This window comes from Oncorhynchus keta, chromosome 9 (assembly GCF_023373465.1).
Source record: "Oncorhynchus keta strain PuntledgeMale-10-30-2019 chromosome 9, Oket_V2, whole genome shotgun sequence".
NCBI classification, from domain to species: domain Eukaryota; kingdom Metazoa; phylum Chordata; class Actinopteri; order Salmoniformes; family Salmonidae; genus Oncorhynchus; species Oncorhynchus keta.
Genome location: NC_068429.1, coordinates 41,831,223 through 41,844,481, shown reverse-complemented (window position 1 = coordinate 41,844,481; position 13,259 = coordinate 41,831,223). Strand labels below are relative to the sequence as shown.

The 13,259-nt window shown below is 47.8% G+C and overlaps 1 protein-coding gene across 2 annotated transcripts in view; it reads left to right on the top strand.

Moving 5' to 3' along the window:
- Window positions 1–13,259, top strand: part of LOC118387863 (proline-rich protein 36-like) — a 46,991-nt gene that overhangs the window by 6,762 nt on the left and 26,970 nt on the right. For both annotated transcript variants that reach the window (XM_052525916.1, XM_035776661.2), the window contains exons 2-3: window positions 4,006–8,150; window positions 12,874–12,948. In XM_052525916.1, the coding sequence (XP_052381876.1) occupies window positions 5,092–8,150; window positions 12,874–12,948 (3,134 nt within the window). In that variant the 5' untranslated portion in view covers window positions 4,006–5,091. The remainder of the gene's footprint in view (window positions 1–4,005; window positions 8,151–12,873; window positions 12,949–13,259) is intronic.

Sequence of the window (13,259 nt, the reverse complement as noted above, 5' to 3'; positions counted from 1 at the left end):
TACACGTGTGTTTCCTGGGTCATTATAAAACGTAATGAAATATTTTCCCACGAGAAACATCTGTAGCGAGAACCTTAATCTACTTCATAAATTACAGTCATGAACAGACATAATGCAATGTGCACCTGCCTAGAGGCTGCTCCTAGGAGGTGTGTACTGAATTGGACTCTCTCCCTTTCTCTCTCTCTCACACAACATTAAACACACCCGCTATTACCTCTGTTCTGCCTGCCCACAGAAATATAACCACAGGATAAACCATCACTATTGCTTTGTGCCTTGCTGTATATATTGTTCAGACAGCTCACCGGTCTATAAATCCAATCCCCTTGGCTGTGCAGGTATCTCTTCACTCTCTCCCCTTTTGCTCCCAGGACCAATAACTGGTCATATACCTTTTCTTAGTTCCTCTCCTGGTCCTTTAATGCCCTGATACGCTGATGTTCCTGATCTACCACTTCACTGAACCCTAACCATGACATTTTCTCTCCTCCCTTGCGAGGGGGTTCTTCCCTCCCTCCCTCCTGCCTCCTCTTTCTCTCCCTCTCTCTAAATATATCCATCCATGTCTACCTACCTACCTACCTACCTCCACCCAACCCTCTCCCCCTTCCCCTGTCGGTGGCTGTGCGTGTACACAGTCATGTCGGATAAAGTTAGCCATGCCCAGACAATCCAATCTGACACGCCTTTACATAACAATTCAATCTGCAGCACTCTGCCTGCCTCCCCCTCAACAAACACACACGCAAACACACACACAGAGTGCACAACTCCAAGGTGCTTTATTGGCACAAGTTGTAACAGCACGAGAAATCAAATATGTCATATATAACACAAGACTTAGCCTCCAGCTCCAATTTGTCTCCTGTATATATGTAACATTGGTCTCTCAATGTCAACATGGCTTAGTGAGCACAGAGATCAAACATGACGTTATTCCATTGCACACCTTCACTTCTCCTGCCTGCTGATGTATCTGTTGTCTGCCAATAAAGCTTAACATGGAAATGTCACATGAGGAAAGGCTGGGCCTCAGCCACAAGAGTGTGCCGAGCATTAAGAGGCACTGGATTCATTAAACTGTCGGCGTAAATCTTGATCTCAGGGCAGTTTGCAGACTGAGTGGGAGGAGAGAAAGGGAGAGGGTGAGGATGAGAGAGAAAGAGAGAGAGAGAGAAGAGGAGGATAATGAGAGAGAAAGAGGGTGGGAGAAAGAGAGGGTTGGAGACTGGATGGGAGTTTAAAATAAAAAAAGGGAAAAAAGGAAGGAGCTGTAGATGAAAGAAAGATAGGGAGGGGTGGAATTGGGTTGACATGGAGGAGAATGAGTGGAGGGTAATGGTTCTGCAACGAGTGGAACTTGGGGAATCTGTCAGGGTGAAGGGTGAATGGGAAACACTCTTCATGGACAGAGGGAAGATTGAGGAAAGAGAGAGAGAGAGAAATTTAGTTTGGAAGTGGAGAAGGAGGAAACGGGGAGGATGACCGTCAAAGTTAAGAAATAGTGTCGATCAAATCCTGGCCATAAATAGGAAGAAAATACAGCTCTGTTATAGACACCACTGAACTACAGTATTTCATGATCCTGTATCATTCATAAAGGCCTGTCCACATCTAGCACTATAATATATGTCATTTAGCAGACGCTTCTATCCAAACAGACTTATGCATTTATTTAATTTTTTTAACTTATGGGTGGTCCCGGGAATCAAACCCACTATCCTGGTTTTGCAAGTGCCATGCTTGACTATCTGAGCTACAGCACAATAACTATTACAACAAACATCATTCTAATTCAAATGAATGACTGTCTGTCCTCCCACTACATGGTTTCAATGCTGCAATGATCGTTAATCATTTGCACTGAACAAAAAATAGAAATCAAATATTTTACTGCATTACTGTTCATATAAGGAAATCAGTTATTTTAAATAAATTCATTAGGCCCTAATCTATGGATCTCACATGACTGGTAATACAGATATGCATCTGTTGGTCACAGATACCTTAAAAATAAGGTTGGGGCGTGGTTCAGAAAACCTGTCAGTATCTGGTGTGACCATCATTTGCCTCATGCAGTGTGACACTCCTTCGCATAGAGTTGATCAGGCTGTTGATTGCAATAGGCATGCTGACAGCAGGAGTGACCACCAGAGCTGTTGCCAAAGCATTTAATTGAACAACGTTGACATCAGCAAACCGCTCGCCCACACGACGCCATACACGCTGTCTGCCATCTGCCCGGTACAGTTGAAACCAGGATTCATCCGTGAAGAGCACACTTCTCCAGCGTGCCAGTGGCCATCAAAAGTTGAACTGAAGTCAGGTCAAGACCCTGGTGAGGATAACGAACACACAGATGAGCTACCCTGAGGCGGTTTCTGACAGTTTGCGCTGAAATTCTTCAGTTCTGCAAAAACACACAGTTTCAAAAAAGCTGTCCGGGTGGCTGGCCTCAGATGATCCCGCAGGTGAAGAAGCCAGATGTGGAGGTCCTGGTCTGCGGTTGTGAGGCCGGTTGGACACTCTGCCAAATTCTCTAAAACGACGTTGGAGGCAGCTTATGGTAGAGAAATTCAATGCTGGTGGACATTCCTGCAGTCAGCATGCCAATTGCACGCTCCCTCAAAACTTGAGACATATGTGGCATTGTGTTGTGTGACAAAACTGCACATTTTAGAGTGGTGTTTTATTATCCCAACCATAAGGTGCACCTGTGTAATAATCATGCTGTTTAATCAGCTTACGCCACACCTGTTATGTGGATGGATTATCTTGGCAAAGGAGAAATGCTCACTAACAGGTATGTCAACCAAATGTGTGCACAGCATTTGAGAGAAATAAAACTTTTGTGCGTTTGCAAAATTTCGGGTACCTTTTTTATTTCAGCTCATGAAACACGGGACGCAACACTTTTCATGTTACGTTTATATTCCGGTTCCGTGTATAACGTTTCATTCACATCTAGCACGATAAGAATAACAACAAAATCATTCTAATTCCAGTGAATGACTGTGTCCCCACTACATTGTGTTTCAAAGCAGCAATGAAGAAAGTCTGATACACGCTCCTCAGTGAGTCACATTTAAGCAGGTCGTCGGTACAGAGATCCACACCACAGTGGTAACATGGATGTAAAACAAGGATGAAATCCTGTGGTTTCCACATCCACTAACTGATTCACATCTGTGCAGGAGCCCACGGCCCCCCCCCCCGGGCCCATTAAGCGTGACTGCAATTATAATTAATCCTAATAATCGTGTTTTTAAAAGGTTGACGGCTGTGACAAAGATGTTCCTCTTTTATAAAAAGAAACAAGATCTGAAAAAAAAGGGGACGTAAATAACAGCGATGGCCCCTGGGGTCCCTATTCCCTAAATAACCTCTGAGCTGTGAGGCAACACTAATTGTCTCTGGCTCCACAGAGAGACCGTCAGACCACAGGCCTGCCTCTTGTCACAAAGCATCTTGTTACGGCAGGACACTTGTCAATCACTGAAAGTATATGTCTGTCTGCATGTCTATTATCTTTGCTCTTCTCTCTATCTGTGTTTGTTCTGTTTCTCTCTCTCTCTCACACACACAAGCAAACACACTCCCTCCCTCTCTCTGTCAATGCTCCCTCATTCTGTCTTTCTCTCCTTTTCATTACTTATCTTAAAAGACACTTAATCTCCCCTTCACTCACACTTTGTGCATTTCTCTGTTGACCCTGCTCTTATGAATGTTTAACAACTGGCTTATTTATTATGAACTTCATTCTTATGAGGTCATTTTCATTATCTTCCACGGGAAATGTGAGGACAACAATATGAAGACTAATTCTCTCTCTCTCTCTCTCTCTCTCTCTCTCTCTCTCTCTCTCTCTCTCTCTCTCTCTCTCTCTCTCTCTCTCTCTCTCTCTCTCTCTCTCTCTCTCTCTCTCTCTCTCTCTCTCTCTCTCTCTCTCTCTCTCTCTCTCTCTCTCTCTCTCTCTCTCTCTCTCTCTCTCTCTCACCTCAGGAACCCAGGCTATTCTGTTATCCTGCACAAAGAGTGGAAATGAGTCACTAAGAAGAGGTACTGGAAGAGAGAGAGAGAGGGGAGAGAATTTGAGAGAGGAAGATAGACCATTATGGGGAGTCGCACAGTGCTGTCCCACATCTTACCAATCCATTCTTCCTCCAGCCCCCTGGGACAATGCTAAGCGGACAGGAAGGGCCAGCCTGTATATTCGGGGGATGGGAAGGATGGATAAGGTGTATTCAGAGGAGCTGTGCCTATTCGCCGGTAGATACAGTGTCCCTGTCACGATTCCATCTCCTGGGATGTTATTAGAGGTACGTTGGCGCTGAGTGCATCCAGGAGTCATGCAACATAACTGTGTGCCCTGCTCTCACGCCCACCTCTCTCTTCTGGGTCTTCTGACTTATTTAATGTGAAATAACATGTCCTCTTTTAGATGTAGATTTTGTACACGGCATACTTTAAGTTGGCACTTGCTCCCATGTTTAATGTGCTGACGTTATTATACTTTTATTGCGGCTCTATGGAACTGCTCTTTATACGGAAATCAGGAAGCTGAGTGGACGAAAATTATAAGTAAATTAAGTTCTGTGGACTATGAGACTCCGGTTCACCCTGAAGACTTACTTTATGATGTTAAAGCTCCGAATACAGTTCTCTCTATCCATAGTCTGAGCAAAGCACAGACCTTCTGGCTTTGGTTACATTTCTCAGGAAGTCAGATAGCTAGAGAAACACACACACACACACCTGAGAAAGGACCAGTCCTATGGAGTGCTGCAGAAGGGGGATGGCAGGACGGACGGCACTGCAGTGTGACAGTTATCTCAAATCACCTCTATGATCACTCAAACCAACAAGCTACAGCTGTCGCCCCAGATCTGCTTGGTGATGGAACTCCAGCTCAACAAATGCGACATTACATGTATCCCATTGTCATAGAGAAGAAACGAATTGTCAACAGACAAATTGCATTGAGATAGAATAGAATTACTCCCTACTCTCTGACAGAGGACTTTATCACGTCAAACGGCCTGCAGGGACTGTGGATGTCGAGGGGAAGAACAAGACGCCACAGGAGACATGGTGAGCAAAGAGCCGAATCACTTGCTCATTGGCCAATACACCAACAGCAAGACCGCCGACAAACCGCCTGGCGCCATGACCGTGCGCTCCGTGCTGCTCAACCGCGACTCGCCGGACATCGAAAGCCGCCTCAAGCGCCGCCGCAACCGCACCCACCAGGTGCGCTTCAAAGACCTGGAGGATGGCGTTGTTGGCGGGACCACTGGCGCTGGAACCAAAGGCCCAGAGAGGACTGCCGCTGAGCGTGACAGCCCCCACCCCCTGCGGAAGAACACCCCCATGAGCCCCATGGCCCCCCAGGGATGGCTAACAGAGAGGTCAATGGGGGACGAGGTTTCCTCCAACCAGGCCTCGGTGGTTGGGGCTGTCCGAGGAGATATGGCAGACACTATTGAGGTAGTGGCAGCATTTTTGGCACGGGCGCCCCCTCACCCGCTTACCCCGGGGCCCACGCGCCGCTGCTGGGCACCACCATCGCCCCCACGGCCTTGCTCCCTCACACTACCTCTCTCCCGGAGGCAGTGCGCCAGCATGGCTATCCAGACCCCCTCCTGCCTCAAGAAGCCCAAGCCACGGGCGCCCTCGGCTGTCAGCACTCGCAACCGAAATGTGGGAGACTCGGTGGGGGTGAATGGGGATGACGAACAGGACGATAAAAAGGATGAGTACTACACTACCCACAACCACATTTCAGAACCTGCATCTATAGATGGAAACGGCCTTGGGTCTAAGGCTAAACAGGGATTGGTGGACCAACCCCACTGCCTCAGGACTAGCGAGGCTAAAACTGAGGCTAATGCCAGCTCCCCTGCTGTTGGGAATCACGTGGACTCTTCCAGGCATGACTCTTCTTCTTCCCCTCCCCCAGTTAGGCTTCGGCACACTGCAGAGCCTTGTTACTGCGGTTCTGTGACCTGTGGGAGGGAGGGATCTAAACGCCAGGGGAGTGCAACTCTGTCCCAAGTAAGGAGGAGATGGCGCATGAACCGTGGTATCAGTGACCCGGGAAGGGAGGTGTCCTACTGTACCACTCCCACACAGACAGACAGTCCCTGTGTCTCCCCTCCTAACTCCCCACCTCCCTCAACTGTGCAGCCCTGCACCTCCCCACCTCCCTCGACTGTGCAGCCCTGCACCTCCCCACCTCCCTCGACTGTGCAGCCCTGCACCTCCCCACCGCCCTCGACTGTGCAGCCCTGCACCTCCCCACCGCCCTCGACTGTGCAGCCCTGCACCTCCCCACCGCCCTCGACTGTGCAGCCTTGCACCTCCCCACCGCCCTCGACTGTGCAGCCTTGCACCTCCCCACCGCCCTCGACTGTGCAGCCCTGCACCTCCCCACCTCCCTCGACTGTGCAGCCCTGCACCACCCAAACACAAACTGACAGTCTCTGCACCTCCCCGCCTCCTCCCACCGTGCAGCACTGCGCCTCCCCGCCTAGTCCCACTGTGCAGCACTGCGCCTCCCCACCTCCCTCGACTGTCGAACCGTCCACCCCCAAAACTCAGACTGTGCCTCTCTATGCTTCCGTACCTAAAACTGTGCCAACCTCCACCCATCCATATTGTGAAACACCATCACTGGTGGCTCTGCCTTGCGCCTCCCCACCCCGGTCTATCTGTAAATATCCCCCCAAAAAATCAGCGCTTCCTCCAACTGTTCTTCCATCTAAAGCTCAAACCACTCCACCTCTCGCTACACAAACTGAAACGGTCCCACCCAAACTAACATGCACCGCCAGAACTACAACCACAGCCTCAAATCCAAATTGTCCCACCGCACCACCATCTCCAACGATAGCCCCCTATACAGCCCCTAATGGCCATGACCCAAAACCAACTCCTGTTCTAGCCCCCTCCACTGCCCCAACTTGCCCCACCGCAACACCAACTCCAAATATAGCACCCTGCACCATCCTAACACAAACTGCCCTATCCTGCTCTTCCTTAAATCAACTCATATCTCCACCTCCAACTGTGACATCATGCCACCCCCCAGCCCAAACTGCCCCTGCCTACATCTCCTTAATTCAGACCATACCACCTGGGAACCCCCCATGTCAGACCGTACCACCCTGCTCCTCCCAACCTACAGTAGTACCTTCCTACTCCGCCCTCATTCAAATAAAATACTGCTCCTCTCCCTCTCCCATTGTAAAAAGCTGCAACTCCCCGCCTCCAATGGTAAAACCCTATCATACACTTCCAACGGCGCCATCTTGTGCAACTCCAACGAAAACTGTGCCCCTCTACGCTTCCACGTTTCGCCCTGCGCCCCCCTACACCCCCCCGCCTCAGGCCCAACAGGCCCAACACTGCAGCACTCAGGACAAGAGGGTGATAGAGTGGGAGTGTAGGGGGGAGAGGAGGGTACTTCCACCACCACCCCCGCCCCCTCCCCCGTACACCCCACGCAAAGAGGGGGTGAGTTGCACCCCAGGCTCGGCCTGCCAGGCGCCCCTGCTCAGGCGGGCGAGTGAGAAGGAGAGGTCAGGAAGATCAGGGTCACCCCTGCCCTGTCCTCGAGCCAGCTCTCTGAAACAGAGAGCTCAAACACCCTTGGCGGTCCCTCTGAAAGGGAAACAGGCGGACCAGGGCTCCTCGCCCACCAAGGCCATCTCCAGACCCACCTGCCTGGGCCAGGCTCAGGCTCAGCTAGGGGCTCAGCTTGGGGCCCTCCATAAAATTCTCTGCTCTGGGACCAACACCCCCAACAGCCAGCAAGCTCTCCCCCCTGGCCAGTGCCTGTCCGGGGCCCGTGGCTGCTCTGGCTCTGGAGGGGGCCCCACGGTTGGGCCCCTGACCTCCACCCAGGCTGACACCCTGAGGCAGGTGCAGGAAATCCTGGGGGGGCTGGTGTCAGGGGCCAGGAGTAAACTGGATCCGACCTGGGTAGCAGAGAAACTGATGGGCCCCAACGGACCCCTGCACGACATCCGGAGCCTGCAGACCCAGCTGCACAGCATGGAGGGGGTCCTGGAGACTAGCCAGAACACCATCAAGGTCCTGCTGGATGTCATACAGGACCTGGAGAAGAAGGAGGCAGAGAGAGATGGGTGAGTGAGTCCCACAGAGCCATTCAATTACATTCAGCTACAATAATACATTGTTGTGCCAACGCAGATTCGGCATTCAGCTCTGAATATTTCCTGAAAATATCAATTAAAGGGCGATGACCATGAAAAACTCAGGACCATATTCATAATGCCTGCTTGGCACTATTTAAAAAATGTATATATATATAAATAAAAAATAAGACAATATTGTAATTATATAAGCCTATTTGAATTTTGAGAATACATTTTTAATTAAATTGGTTACTTTGAAAAAAGAGGAGGGAAAAATGAGACAAATAAGGGATTGGTTAGTGGAATTATTTTAATTTTATTTACACTGAAAAAACATTTGAACGTAACATGCAAACATTTTTTTTTTTTACTGAGTTACAGTTCATATGAGGAAATCAGTCATTTGAAATAAATTAATTAGGCCCTAATCTAAGGATTTCACATGACTGGGAATACAGATATGCATCTATTGGTCACAGATACCTTAAAAAAAATGGGCTTCACAATGGGCCTCAGGATCTCTTCACGGAATTTCTGTGCAGACAAATTGCCTTCGATAAAATGCAATTGTGTTCATTGTCCGCAGCTTATGCCTGCCCATACTATAACCCCACCGCTACCATGGGGCACTCTGTTTACAACATTGACATCAGAAAACCACTCGCCCACATGACGCCATACACGTTGTCTGCGGTTGAGGCCAGTTGGACGTACTGCCAGTGTAACAGTATAACTTTAAACCGTCCCCTCGCCCATACCCGGGTGCGAATCAGGGACCCTCTGCACACATCAACAACAGTCACCCACGAAGCATCGTTACCCATCGCTCCACAAAAGCCGCGGCCCTTGCAGAGCAAGGGGAACTACTACTTCAAGGTCTCAGAGCACGTGACGTCACCGATTTAAATGCTATTTAGCGCACACCGCTAACTAAGCTAGCCGTTTCACATCCGTTACACCAGATTCTCTAAAATGATGTTTGCGGCGGCTTATGGTAGAGAAATGAACATTAAATTGTCTGGCAACAGCTCTGGTGGACATTCCTGCAGTCAGCATGCCAACTGTACACTCTCTCAAAACTTGAGACATCTGTGGCATTGTGTGACAAAACTGCACATTTTAGAGTGGCCTTTTATTGTCCCCGGCACAAGGTGCACCTGTGTAATAATTATGCTGTTTAATCAGCTTCTTGATATTCCACACCTGTCAGGTGGATGGATTATCTTGGCAAATTTGTGCACAACATTTGAGAGAATTAAGCTTTTTGTGCATATGGAACAATTCTGGGACATTTTATTTCAGCTCATGAAACATGGCACCAACACTTTACATGTTGCGTAAAGATTTTTGTTCAGTGTATTTCACTTATTTTACCAGGTAAGTTGAGTGAAAACACATTCTCATTTACAGCAACAACCTGGGGAATAATTACCTGGGGAATAATTACAGGGGAAGAATGAGCCTATTGGAAACTGGGGATGATTAGGTGGCCATGATTGTATGAGGGCCAGATCATGAATTTAGCCAGGACACCAGGGCTAACACCCCTACTCTTGCGATAAGTGCAATGGGATCTTTAGTGACCACCGAGAGTCAGGACACCCGTTTAAACGTCCCATCTAAAAGACATCACCCTACACAGGGCAATGTCCCCAATCACTGCATCCTGGGAGATTGGGAGATTATTTTTTAGACCAGAGGAAAGAGTGCCGTCTACTGCCCCTCCAACATCACTTGCAGCAGCATCTGGTCTCCCATTCAGGGACTAACCAGGACCAACCCTACTTAGCTTCAGAGGCAAGCCAGCAGTGGGACGCAGGCTGGTATGCTGCTGGCATTAGAAAACAGTTAGAAAGTTGGAATAAGAATAAAAGAATGCCTTGGAGCACAGGAACACGAAGGCCTGGAAAGTAAATGTCACACATAAGTTGTCATAGCTCTGCTTCAAGAGGTAATTGTTTGTGCAAAGAATTTGTCCATTGCGAAAATGAATCGGCCCCAGCCAATACAATGTGATCATATTGACACGATAGCATGTTCTTTCTCATTCTGGAATCGTATTGAGGGTTATTGTTGGTAGATATCACTCCTTGGCCGATATCACTCATGTTGCGCTCTTCGTATTACAGGTGGACATTTGTTTTGTTTGAGCATTCCTGTTCTACCGCCCATCTATTTGTAGGCCAGTCCAGCCTTGTGATGCTGTAAATGCTTTGGCAACCTGACTGTGCAGTGCAGACATTATGAAATGTACATTTGGTGAAAATGAGGAGGAGAGGAGAAGGGGAGGGGGGGTATGAGGAGGATATGACAGATGAAAGAAAGATGGGAAGGGAGAGAGAAAGAGATGAAATCTGTGATTAAATCCAACACGTCAATAACAAGTCAAAACTCTTTCCATATTCCGACACAAATTTCCGAAACGTCAAAACGATAAATAAATATGTAGCATTTTTTTTTCTTCTGTGGGATGAGTTACACCTAATTTCTCCACAATTTCCTCAATTTGGCGAGTAGCGATAGCGATCAGTGCTGATGATGAGGTAATGCAAGTGCGGGCGTTGGTTTGAGCTGCGGCGCAGGCTCTCAGTGTAAACCCTTTATGATTCCCATCAGCACTTTAATTAATCTACTTCCCACGTTTCTAAGCTGCTTACGGATTTCTCCACCATCGTTATCATACCAACATGTTAGATCAGAGGAGGTTAGGAAAACTCCAGGAGAGGAGAAGACATGCATGTGGTCTATGGAGAGAAAGTCTGTAATCATGAACGGTGTAATCACCAATGTAATGTGGTCGCTAATATGAACGCTTGGGTGGGATGACATATGTATATATTTATATACCGGGAAACGTTGAAAAGAAGTCATTTAACCTGATGGTCTCTGTTTACAACCAGGTAAAGATGTATTTTTCCGAACAAGATCAAACGTTGGGGGAAGGAAGTCATATTTTGATTGTCATCCTTGTCTTGTAACCAGGTTACGATCAGGTAAAGACGTATTTTCCTGGTTGCTAAAAAGACGTTAACAAATCTTCTTTATTATACAAACAGTATACAACCAGACCATGACGTCAAACGGACGTAGTAAAAGACAGTGTTGTAGTACTCGAGTCCAGGACCAAGTTCATGACTTTTGACTCAACTTGGACTCGACCGTTGGTGACTTGGACTCGGACTCGCTTTCTCGACCATTGGTGACTCGGACTGGATAGTCTCCTACGATAAGCAGAGTATTAGCAGCACTGGGTGCGCAGAGCAGCGAGAAGTTCTGTTCTCTAGCAGTGGGAAGGATGCACACCAGACACACGCAGCCTACATCAGCTGCTAAGCTACGGGGGAGCAAGCGATTATTGTGAGGAGACAGGCAGCCAAGCTCCTCTCCGGCTCCGCCTCGGATCGTAGCAGGGCTACAAATCGTGCAAGCTACTCTCTTGCTTCCCCGCAACCACCAGTCACCAGCCTACTATTTAGCTTTGCCTGGTTATTAAGAAACACAAACTGCTTCACGAATTTGAAAACAATATTAGTATTGAGTCTTTGAATATGTCTCGCTCTACCCTCAGACTTTCCCCCTGCATCCCATAGCCAGGTTCAAGTCCTCTTTAGTTTTCACTCTGCAATAAAAAACCTACACAAATATCAGTCTGCAATTACAAAAATGTAGCTGAGAGTCTGACTTACCATTAATTTATGAAGTAAATAATTAGTGAAACACAGGTAATTGAGTAGAACTTGTGAGGTAGTGATGAATAGTACATTCGTTTTATTTTAAATGAGGGAGTGGCAATATACTGTCATCTGGTGGCGACTAGAAACAAATGACATAAGACCGACTCGTGACTTGACCATTTGTGACTCGGACCTGAACTCGGAATTTAGCCATAGGGACTCGTGACTCGACTTGAGCACAGGAGACTTGGGACTCGACTCAGACTCAATGTTTAGTGACTCGACTACAACACTGGTAAAAGACGTCATCCTGTCGTCACAGCAACCAGTTTTGCCCCTGGGTGTATATCACAGGGTTGACCTATCTTTCAAATCAAAGATGTTTCTAATGGTCTTTAAAGCCTATATAATCATGTATTCTTCTCTCATAAATTCTCTTGTTCTGAGATGGGTCTACATGTAAGGAATTCAGACTTGACTTTTACCTCATAAACAGAATCATTTTTCCCCTAAAGATAAAGTCATGCTTTACGTAGACGTCGGGGAGTCGGTTGGGGTAAAATCATTCAAAAGATATGATCAGGAGTGGATTTCTGGATGAGGAGTTAGCAGGAGGAGAATCATGGGGCTGAGGCAACACTTCATCGTGATAAAAATAGAGCTAGCTACTTCTCAGATGAAGTGATGAAACCTAGCCAGGGATGATAAGACTGAGATCCTGCTTATTTCCAGTCCCTTTCGCTCTCTCTCTCTCTCTCTCTCTCTCTCTCTCTCTCTCTCTCTCTCTCTCTCTCTCTCTCTCTCTCTCTCTCTCTCTCTCTCTCTCTCTCTCTCTCTCTCTCTCTCTCTCTCTCTCTCTCTCTCTCTCTCTCTCTCTCTCTCTCACACACTCACACACACACACACACACACACACACACACACACACACACACACACACACACACACACATCCCCTCTCCTGACGCTGTGACTCAAGCCAAGGTGGCAGCTGTAATGGTCCCCTGGTGATGATGTCATCTGTGTTTTCCCCTCCAGGAGACACTCCTACCGGACGGGTCAGGACATAGAGAACTGTGGCACGTGCAGAGACTGTGCCTGCATCATATACAGGTAAGGCAGGGGTTGGAAGTGTATGCACGTGTGTGTGTGTGTGTGTGCATGTGTGTGCATATGAGTGCCTATGTATTACTGTAAAAGCAGATTGTGGGCATCCTATTCTACAGTAACATGCGGTTGGTTCACTGTCAATTCAAATCTCGTCCATATTTGCGATTCAGTCAGTTTTATGGCTCGGCAGGATTACGACATCCATGAGGCAGTCTCTGTGCAGAGCAAGATTATCGAGCAACGGGCCGCAACATTTAGGATATAGGCTATTCATCCGACGCTTTCAAGTCTTAGGTGTGAATAATGCTGCAGCA